Source organism: Salmo salar, chromosome ssa22, assembly GCF_905237065.1.
Source record: "Salmo salar chromosome ssa22, Ssal_v3.1, whole genome shotgun sequence".
Taxonomy (NCBI): domain Eukaryota; kingdom Metazoa; phylum Chordata; class Actinopteri; order Salmoniformes; family Salmonidae; genus Salmo; species Salmo salar.
In genome coordinates, this window is record NC_059463.1 from 12,083,953 (window position 1) to 12,095,119 (window position 11,167).

At 41.9% G+C, this 11,167-nt stretch overlaps 2 protein-coding genes across 4 annotated transcripts; both read right to left on the minus strand.

Moving 5' to 3' along the window:
• Nucleotides 1–625: 625 nt before the first annotated feature.
• On the minus strand, nt 626–8,135 carry LOC106582795 (hyaluronidase-2). 3 transcript variants are annotated; one of them, XM_045705683.1, is made up of 5 exons: nt 8,003–8,135; nt 6,625–6,742; nt 3,789–4,770; nt 2,669–2,758; nt 626–1,595 (listed from the first exon to the last, which is right to left on the minus strand). In XM_045705683.1, exons 3-5 carry the CDS (start codon nt 4,722–4,724, stop codon nt 1,203–1,205), a joined length of 1,419 nt encoding a protein of 472 aa, XP_045561639.1. In that variant the 5' UTR covers nt 4,725–4,770; nt 6,625–6,742; nt 8,003–8,135; the 3' UTR covers nt 626–1,202. The 3 variants fall into 3 exon arrangements, with proteins under 3 accessions (XP_045561639.1, XP_045561638.1, XP_014021701.1); XM_045705682.1 differs by lacking the exon at nt 8,003–8,135 and having other exon boundaries at nt 6,625–7,988; XM_014166226.2 differs by lacking the exons at nt 6,625–6,742; nt 8,003–8,135 and adding an exon at nt 5,221–6,608.
• A 595-nt stretch (nt 8,136–8,730) lies between these two features.
• LOC106582796 (tumor suppressor candidate 2) lies at nt 8,731–10,668 on the minus strand. The gene is made up of 4 exons (XM_014166228.2): nt 10,476–10,668; nt 9,808–10,052; nt 9,376–9,496; nt 8,731–9,258 (listed from the first exon to the last, which is right to left on the minus strand). The coding sequence occupies exons 2-4, from the start codon at nt 9,957–9,959 to the stop codon at nt 9,199–9,201; spliced, it is 333 nt and encodes a 110-aa protein (XP_014021703.2). The 5' UTR covers nt 9,960–10,052; nt 10,476–10,668; the 3' UTR covers nt 8,731–9,198.
• Between the last annotated feature and the right edge of the window lie 499 nt (nt 10,669–11,167).

An 11,167-nucleotide genomic window follows, 5' to 3' on the forward strand; every position in this document is an offset into this window, starting at 1 on the left:
TTTGCTGTCATTCCAGCTTCAGTTTATCGTGATTGTGTTAGCTGTGTAGTTGGCTATCTCTTCTGAACAGTGGCCTGGTGAGAGAGCAAATGTTCTATGCTAGGCGAAATCGCACATAATTAGTTCATTGCTATGGATGTATCCCCCCAACAATCATTAGAAAACAGCTTTAACAAACGTAAATGCAGCCACTTTGCTGATATTCTGGCTACACTGTTTGACAAAGTTGGCTAGCTGGCAAGCAAGGGATAAGAACGATGCCAGAAAGAACGAACGACCAGGCGGCTTGGGAAGCAACCATAGATTTGTGTCGGGACTATATCTCGTGGAAGGATGAAATAGTATGAATAAATTCATCAAAATAACGTTTTTAATTAAAATATGTCAATCATTATTTGAATATGTTTGTATATTTGAATATGTTGGTAACCCGTTGTATAAAAGTGATAATGCGCTCGAAGCTGGTGTTTGGAGGCTATATTGGCACGGTTTGCAGGCCCTTGATGAAACAACACCTGTGCCAATATATCCTCCAAACACCGGCTTCTCTGGCAGTATCACTTAATTACAGCTTTGATTTATTTTGAGTGATTGAAACATTGTACACAGTAAGAGAGACGCACAATTTTGGAGCGAAAATAGTAGTCTTGTTTTGCCATAAAATTACAAAAGCTTTTTAACAAACGTGAAAATACATTAACATAAATATTGAAACCTAAAGATAAAAATGTCAGGTGATAAGAACTATTTTGTGCTATTCCAAGAATCAAGTGCATCGGCCCCATTTTGCCTCACACATAACACAAAACCGTACACACATCAGAAGCACATCTTGAAAACAACACACATTTCCATACAAAAACATCAACTTTGGGATCATGAGAAAATGACACCTTGAAAGAGGGGGGGTTGAGAGAGATATATTGTGGGAAGGAGACTGAGAAAGAGATCAATGTAAACAAAGTTATTTCCAGCGAGCCCTCCAATGTATGGGGGAAAAAAATCAACACACAAACAACCACATAACTCTGTGTTCCACATAGATCCACCAACCTTACAGCAATCTGGACCACAGTGAATACATTTGACCCAAAGTGTATTTATATAATGTTTGCACATGTGTGTAGATAATGTCATGTGTATACCAGTACACGTTCAGTTATTTGAATGTAGCTGTATGCCTGTGTATGTACTGTTTGCACTCAGAGCAGGAGTGTGATGAGTAGCAGGAGAAAACAGTGCACCCATGAAGCCATGATTGGAGCTGCGACACTTCGTTGTCGTTGGGGGTCTCTCTGGCCACAGCCCTCTCCCTGGTAGCCACTATAGCACTGGCACTGGAACTCCCTCTGAAAGCCCAATATGTCGTCTTCCCCAAGCTGACCTTGAACCTTGAGTTTTCCATTTGCCAGGGGCTCTATTCTGTGGGAGCGGGTGCTGAGGTGCAGGTAGGCATCAGTATCAGGGTGTTTACGCAGGCAGCGTCCAAGGGAATCGCACAGCGTCTGGCTGCACAACTCTGCTGCCGTGGTAACGTTGAGCAGGTACCGGCCCAGCGGACCCCGCAGGTACTCATTTAGACTAGAGCAACTGGCCTGGAGAGACACACACACACAGAGAGAGAGAGAGAGTTTAAAGGGTGGCTGAACTTCCTGTTTTGGTCTCGTTTCAGATTTAGTTCATTAAGAAATGACTGAATTCAAATGTGAGTTGGTTTCGGGGTGTGGTTTGATGTGGGTGTCTCTTGTGTGTGTTCGCAGGTGGGAAGAGTTAGCCCAATTATTTAGCCAATTAGCTTCAGCCAGCTGGTGTGCAACCGTGGCAATTATGGTTTGACTTTGGATAGCCTATCTCCGGAGCTAGCTAGGGACAATATTTGAGACAATATAAATGAGGCAATATTTTCATGTTGCACACCTTTTAGTTTTCTCATGAAATGCTTTCAATATCTGAATATGAATTTCTTCAATTTATAGTTGTTTGAGGTTCTTAAGTTATTGAAATTTGGACCTACTGGAATTTTTACATATTGTCCCATGTAAATTGTGTAATTTACCAATGGTTCCTAACTAGCCCCATAGGGATATCCAAAGTCAACCCAAATTAACCACGGGCATTACAATCTGGTCGCATGCAGCTGCACTCCAAATTGATGATTACTTATGTACCACCAGCTGTGGGCAGGATTGAAACAAACCCAACCTTAATTTACGTTGTGATGCAGTCATGACCACAAGTCTCACAAAACTGTTTTGGACGAGACTGACTTTATGACCAAAATTATCCTATTTAGCCTTTGTAGTCAATTTCGACAGTGGAATAAATGTTTCTGACTCATATCGATGCCACATAGACTGTTTTCTAAATGAGAAGTCGTTTTTTTGGGGCAGTTGCTCTTTAAAGGTAGATTTACGTCAATGTCGTTCCTGCGTCTCCCCAATTTAAACTAAGCTTAAGATCCACTACAAACACTTTCAAATCATAATAAGAAATGGGATATGAAGAGGGGCTGCTACAAAAACACAACTGGTAATCAAGTGAATGAATGAGTGTGACGTGACTGACTATGACTCCGTGACATGCAGTGAGGTCCTGTGAGTTGGTCATTCAGTGATCACATGTGATTTGTTGTGATTTTATGAGACTGTGTAATTGCGCGGACACTTGCCTTGCTGCTTGCATAAGCGTGGTCTCCCCAGAGGATGATGCCTGCAGCCCCAAGAGCCACACTCTCCCCGATGGTGGAGACCAGGTCCGTCTGCAGGGAGAATCACTCAAAATCTTGACCAAAGAAGACGTACAGATTCATCACAAAGCACAGAGTGCACAGTCAGCACAAATCGGCCAATGAAAATACAACCAAAATGACACCATGTACAATTGTTCAGTGTTGTTCAATTGTTGTGTGTGACTTTGTGTATGTGAACACCTCTTATCTGCTCACGCCCTCGTAAGGAAATGCACTATGGGGTGTTAGTGAGTAACATGACCAACACCCATCCTGCTCACACATATACAAACAAAAGAGAGGGAGTATTTGGGATATGTGCTGTTAGAGCAGGAAAGGGCTGCAGCCACAGATAAGGACAGAGGGTCATGGTCATGGGTAGAGAGAGCTTGATCTGTGAATCAGGGTCTATCAACACACACACACACACACACACACAGAAAAAAATAGTGGTTATAAAACACACCCATTGATTAAACAGAGATTATTGCACTCTGATATGGAGCATTATTCAACTAAAAATAATTCATAGAAATCTCAAAACATTAAGTGAATTGAAATTATCATTCATATCTTGATGAAGATTGTATTAGGGTAGGTTTATAGTCTAGATATCTTTCACATCAATTATTCTTACAACTCCCAGACTTCTTTGCACCATTTTCTTGTTTTAAAAATGGACGGATAGCCAGGGGCACACTCCAATACTCACACATTGTTTACAAAAGATGCATTTGTGTTTAGTGAGTCCGCATGACCATAGGCAGTAGGAATGACCACCTGTTCTCTTGATAAGTGCATGAATTTCACAATTTTCCTGTACTTTGGGTTGTCAGAGAAAATGTACGAAGTAAAAAGTACAATATTTTCTTCAGGAATGTAGTGAAGTGAAAGTAGAAGTTGTCAAAAATGTAAATAGCAAGGTAAAGTACAGATACCCCAAAAAACTACTTAAGTAGTACTTTAAAGTATTTTCACTTAAGTACTTTACACCACTGTCAAAAGGTCTATAAGTTCTCCTGGTTAGTACTATGTGACGGTCAGAGAAACATCTCTTCACCTCTGTCAACAGCTCCAATACGTTGGCATAGGTGGGCCGGGCGTACACAAAGACAGGACGTGCCAGCCCGTCTCCCCCTGATGCCAGACGCATCCCCTCCTTCACCCGGTTCCGGACAAACCGGCGCCCCGAGGGCGAAGAGCGCAGAACCGTGCCCATGTAAACCGAAGGGAAGAGGGCTGTGCTCTCCATCCACAGCCATTTGAGCATTTCATTCCGGGCCACCTCCACGTCAGGGCAGCGGCCCGTGTAGTTCTCCAGAGTGTTCCTGTAGTCATGGTTGTAGCAGTCTGGGAACAAGTAGAACCCCCACAGCTGGTTGGGCCGCAGGCTCTTGGCCAGCCTCAGGGTCTCCAGCATGAACTTCCGGGCTGACATCTCAAACTCCTGCTGGGCTACCTTAGCCACACGCTCTGCGGGCCAGGCTGGGTTCTTCTGGGCCACCAGCTGCCTTGACTGGTTGCGGTACACATTCTTGACGTCCCAGTTGCGGATCCACAGTGGTCGCCACTCCTCCCAGTCAATAACTGCCAGTCCCTTGGCCCCTGCTTCGCGTATGTAATACTGAATTCCCTCCGGCATCTTCTCCAGGTGCTGAGTGAGACTGGCAACCTGCGGGAGCCCACCGTTCATGACAGTACCATCATGCTCATTATAATAAGGGTACAACCCCAAGCGGTCCTTGTAAAATATGGTGAGGTTCTGGCGGACAAAGCCCTTGCTGGGCGACGCCACAATCTGGAACTGCTCCAGCTGAAAGTGAATACCGTGCCGCGGGCTGCAGTCCTCGGTCGGAGCATTCCAGGCCAGGACCAGAGGCTTTTGGAGATACAGTGGCCATCTCGTGGGCTTCAGTTCCTCAGCACAGAGGTAGTCCCATAGAAGTGTCACCAACAGCAATACTTTCCGATCAGGCAGTACAGTCCAGTACAACATGACTTTTGTGGTGAATTAATGTATTTTTACTCTCTGCTCTCCTGTCCTGTAAAGAGAATTAAGCGAGCATCAACATTAATATTTAGATTTCTAATCAATAGATTCAGATATGACAGTAACTTTAATTACTCTGGTACTACACCTCTATGCCCAGAAAAGTATCAATATAGGGCGGGCTCACTTTCACCAAACAGGTTCCAGACATTGGTTTATGAACGAAGAAGGTATATAATAAATTGTGAACAGTCCAGCGTGAAAGCCTCTATGAAAAATGCATTAAGATCAAGCATCCTACTCTATATGACAAGCCTGGAAACAATACCACTTCTCATGAAGATGATCAGCTTAATATTGAGTTCAAGTTATAGGCTACTGAAAGTAATGAGTTTAGTGGGGAAACACAACCTTACACGTTTGATGTGTGTGTATAACACCCACCTTTTGCCCATGAGTAAGTTTTCATTCGTGGAAAAGGAAATAGAAAAACATATCTTACCTTGTACCGCAGAATGAGGAAGCATACCCAAATACTAGAGACCCCTATATTCCAATTAAGCCACGTTTGTCTTTCAAGATGGAGAAAGGTGATTGAAACAAACTTCTCCCAATAACTAGCTGGTTAAGTGATCCCTGCAACAATAGGTAAAAACACTGGTACTTCATTTGTCACTGGAATGTATTATTACTGTACTTTACAACCTGAACCGACAGTGAATGTACCGTACCCCCTGTACTGGTGTCAGTTCAGTTGCACCCAACGTCTATTCCTACCCCAGTGGGTTAATTATAAAAAAAATCCTCCCAAGTGCGAGTCGGGACTAGTTCAGGATGTTCCATTCAACATAAAAGAGGGGGGAGTGGCAAAATAAACGGCACTTTGTAGGCGCGTCAAAGTGGTTCTCAATCTTGTATTACACCAAAATCATTGTGAACCTTCGGCTATAGACTAAATATTTAAAATGTTGTTTCTTTTCTGTTTTAACTGAATATACAGTAGTTTGTTTAATTTGTCAGTTATACACTTAGAATGAGTCAGTCCAAAAAGTTTGCTACTAGTCATTGAAAACAGATGAATGTTGCAATATCTAGATTTAGGAGCCGCTGACAGCATAGAGGCAACATACATACTGGGCAAGGAAAGGGGATACCTAGTCAGTTGTACAACTGAATGCATTCAACTGAAATGTGTCTTCTGCATTTAACCCAACCCCTCTGAATCAGAGAGGTGTGGGGGGTTGCCTATCGACATGAGCATGCCATGACATGCCCATCCTAAAAATAAAATAACAATATAATTGAACGTTGTCTTGTTTTCTGTAGTCCCGATTATTACGCAATTTTTTGCAAGCAGTTAAATGACAAGCACAACATTTCAACCAATGTGTTAGTTTATAAATATGTATTCAACAGTTATATGCCTATCTATAAACTAATAATTAACAGTTGAAACCCCTTAAAACCCTTTTATAAATAATTTTAAGTAGGCTCAACCATAATGTCAAGTGTTAACAAATAGCCTATAGTTTAACTCCATGTAAGCATGGTATATCTAGGACCAGTACCATTTCAACTCTGTCCAGACAAAGGCATCTGGCATGCAGACTTCACTGCTCGAGGTACATGATGGCAGCTATTGGCACTGGCGCAATGACCCAAACAAGTACCACATGTTGTCATGTTGCCAACGTCATGGATAGACTCAGAGCATGCTGTGGTTGAAAGCTTTGAAATGAATAGTTAGAAGCAAAGGCCAACAAAACATAAGCCTAGAGGGTGCATGTGATGTGGAGGATCTGAGAGCACATAATACACAAAAATCCCTGGAAGTGAGGCCTCATCCTGTGAGGGTCACTCAGTTGACTCTGTTCTGCTGTTTGTTCTCCGAGCTCTGCTGACTCACCTGCGTGTGTCTGAATGAGACAGAGATTGTGAATTCCAAGCCACCACCTCGTCCCTGCCAAATCACTCGGGGGGCCCTCCATTGTCAGATGTTGCTAACAAAATTCCGAAGGTGACTTCTAGAGAGTGGAGATGGGATCAATAAGCCCATCAACTTTGGGATACATTCCTGACATGAATGATACAATTCATGTTCCACTTTTAAAGCTGCAATATGTGAGATATGTGAATTAGATCTGTAATTCTCATTGAAAGCAATCTAAGAAGTGGTAGATCTATTCTATGCTTCCCATTTGTTACGTTTCGTTCTTGCGTCTTCCACTTCAGTTTTTTACACCAGCTTCAGACAGCTAAAAATACAATATTTTTGGTTATTGAAAATATATTTCACATTGGTTTAAATGGTACACTGATTCTCTAGCACAAAATGAAATTAGGCGAACTATTCAAAATTTTGTAACCTTTAAATAATAAAACGAGCATGAAATTCAAACGAACAAATCCCCCTGTCGTTTTACAATATATAAACCACAGTAACTCTTAAACATTTAATTTGGGAGGTATTTCATGTTACATTTGTCAAGTCTCGACATCAGACATAAACAAATGCACGTGTCATATAATTAGGCATGCCTCTCCATTCTTTTGTATGAAATTGTGCAAATTCCAAACATATCGCAGTGCGTGTTGGGATAGTACTTCGCTCTGAATCCTGCACCCTTGTTCGAAGTGGCTGTGGGTCTAATTCGCCCTCTACACCGTCAATAATTTTCACTCCCCCAGCTTCGAGACACGTGCAAATCGAGGGCTGTGCGAAGCTGGGTGATTCAGACAGAGTGAGGGAAGAGATATGTGGTTTCCCTCCATCTTGTGTGCTTCCCTTTGACCCATATCTCTTGGACATTACATCATCAACCTTCATGCACCACTAGGAAACGATAACAATGTGGGGAACTGGACACACACACTATCACCTCAATCACAATCACTTTAGAAGAGGGACCATAGGGCTGTACTGATTAATTGTATCTAACCCACACAGGCTACAATTTGAATTGCAGATCGTGAGAAATTGCTTTATAAAATGATATTTAATCTCCGAGATGCATGAAAATCTATTTTTACTCAAAGAAACCCATTCATTCACATACTTTACACAAACTGCCTATAGCAGTCCAAAGTGTGCCAGATCAAGGTCTCACTTGGGAAAGCGTTCTTCTGAACTTAATAGGACTTCCTGGTTAAATAAAATGTAATGATGTAACAGCGCATGTTATATGTACATATATACATCCACACCCATATATACACCCTCACACACCTTTTTCCATCACACATTGTACAATACTTACAGTTCTCTATTCTGCTCTAATACTTACCTATATTGTTATGCACGCTTACTCCATCGGTGAAGCTTAAACACAAAAACATGCCTTATGCATTTATGGTCATATACAAGCCTCACCCATTTTAGAGTAACTTATCTTCAGATGAAGTCGCTCAGCAGAACAAAGGAAGCAAGGAGGAAATAAAAAGTGTCTGACCTCTAGCCCAGAAACACACCAAAACACATCCCACACAATTACAGGGACCAGACATGCCTGTTGCCTACCGTATGCTATTGGAGAGCAATAAAACAACACTGAAACTGACCATATAATCATGCTCTTGGACCATTAGATACTGTACTAATGGATTACCATTGGAACATTGTCACCGGACCTTCAAAATATGTCTAAAAATAAATTACTGGATCATAAAAAACTAGATATGTCATAAGTCATGTCATAATGATTCAAAGTAAATTGGCAACATTGATGATTGATTCTCTTAACGTTTTTTGGGTCAAACAAAAAAGACCCACATGTACAAGAGCATTGCACCCTGGTGATAAAACTGAGGTACAGCAGAAAAACATGATTCACCAACAACAGCTTCCCAGGATTGTGATAACTACAAATGGAAAAAGGCTTTTGAATGGACCAGTAAATGATGTTAGTCTGAGTCATGAAAACCTCATTACTCTGACCACATTGTTATGGAACAACACTCTTCATCAGAATGTGAAACATATGTGGACTGGATAATAAAGGGGAATGCCTCAATATAGTCTTTCAGCCTGGTAAACCATTTATTCAAGTATTTCCAACTCAGACAGCTTTTGTATTATTATTATTTTTTTACATTAAAAAAGTTGACTAGTGCAGGTCTGGCCTCCAATCATAGAGGCAGACTTAGATATGATAACATTACAACATGAAAATGGTCAACATATACAGTACAGCGGGAATTCCTAAACCTTCCCCTGATCTTGCTACCTTTCTTTCACACACACACTTCTCTACATCACAGAAGGCAGAACGTTTAACTCTATCTACTCCTCCTCCCCTTTCTTTTTGTCTGCAACATAGCTCTGGTGGTCCGTCCACAGCTTCTGAGTGTAGTCAGACATCCCACCCATTTTCTCAGAGGAACACTAGCGTTCAGGATGGAGCGGTTGTAGTGATGGTCAGACTGACATGTGTCTTTTCCACGTTGGACCACCCCCCCCCCCCCCCCCAGTGGGATTCACACCTCAAAGAGGATGACAGGAAAATCTACATGGATCCGGGGGGTGGTTTAGCTTCACAATTCCCTGCAAACAGATAACAATATCCACTCTATTAATTATAAACAACACCCATGGGTAACTGGAAACATTTCCAACACTGTCAGTCGGAGACTTTCACAAGCGTACATCCAATCAGCTCACCTGAGGTATGAGGTTCTTCTGAATCCTCTTCAGCTTGGACCTCTTCCGGCCATTCTTTGTCACTACAGTCTCTTCATAGAACTCATGAGCCAGGTCCCCATCCTCATCATAGTAGAGAGAGCTATCAACACAAATAAAAAATGAGCGGAATGGAAAGCGTGGTATATTATATATACATATATATTATATATACATATATATATACACACACAAATATATATTTTAACTTTATTTAACTAGGCAAGTCAGTTAAGAGCAAATTCTTATTTTCAATGACGGCCTAGGAACAGTGGGTTAACTGCCTTGTTCAGGGGCTGAACGACATATTTTTACCTTGTCGGCTCGGGGATTCGATCTAGCAACCTTTCGGTTACTAGTCCAACGCTCTAACCACTAGGCGTACATATTATTGCATTTAGCACACATTATTACCTCCTCCTTGTGAAAATAAATGGGGTTGCTTTTCTGGTCCCTTTGAGTCGGGCAACAGAGTGATCTTCTTGCCCCTCACTGCCGGAATCCCCTCCAGCTCCCGAACCAGGAAATGGCCAAGCACCTTTCACCTTGGATCCACTGCCTCCCATCTTCAGTGGTGGGACATTATCCCTTGTCACAGAAAACTCCTAGGCAACGATTATATGAGCTGGCCAACCAGTCAGTTTTCTACTGGTTTGGATCTGAAAGCAAGAAGCCATTGGTACTGTTGCTTTAGCTAGCCTAATAATGCTACCACACTGACCAAACGTTGCAAACAATATCTAGCTACTAAGCAAGCTAAATAGATAGGTTACCTAGCTAGCTCCAAAAGGTAACTTAGCTAACTACGTTGGCAAACGAGGTTGCCCTAGATGGCTAACGTCAAGTAGCTTTCTAGCTAACACTGTTCACTGCAGTTAGCTAAGTTTGATAAATATTGCAAATATATTTAGTAGAGCTTTCAAACTGCTAACGTTATCAACCAAAGATAGCTAGCTATCCCTACAGTTCACTAGCTGTTAGCTAAACTTCGCCCGCATAATAAACTGTTAGCTAGCAAGCTAAACTAGCTTACGTTAGCTAGCTCAATCTGCCAGCTAACCATTTATAGTGACAGCATTTACAGAAACATATTTCTTCTTTTAGCGACGTGACTTCTATCCAGGATTCAGTGCTCACTTGGATTCCTCCCTCCTTTGCGTTAACGTTACGGTAGTGTTTTGTCAAATATAGCCAATATGTCTAGCTAGCTAGCCACAGACCACAAACAATAAGTACACACTGTGACTCTGGTCCGAAAGAACGGAAACGGTTGGTCAGCTCACCTTGCACATGAGTCACAGCAATAATGTAGCTAGCAGTACAGAGAGGAATATGATGTAGCTAGTTTGCTTGGCCGAGCATAGGTATTTCTGTCTTTCACACAGCATCCTTTACTGCACACCACTGTAGTTATATATATATATATATATGGCACACCATCCCAAGGACATTAATAGGGACTTTGTTTTAAGCACTGTGGATAGGAGGAGTTGACTTGGACTGAAACAGGTGCCTGTACCCATTTTGGGTGCCGGTACTTTTTACATTTAAGTACAGGAGCACCACAATACTTTTGAACTAATATTCTATAAGTGGAACAGGAGCTCAAGTAGTTGAACATTTTAGATGCTGGTACTCAGCTCCAGTGAGCTCCTGCCCAAGTCAATCACTCCCTATCCATAACTGCCAAGTGGGGAAATAATTCCCATGAATAGCATTGTTTAGCTAATGAATATCATCCCAATAGCAAACCCCCCACTTCCAAGAGACATAC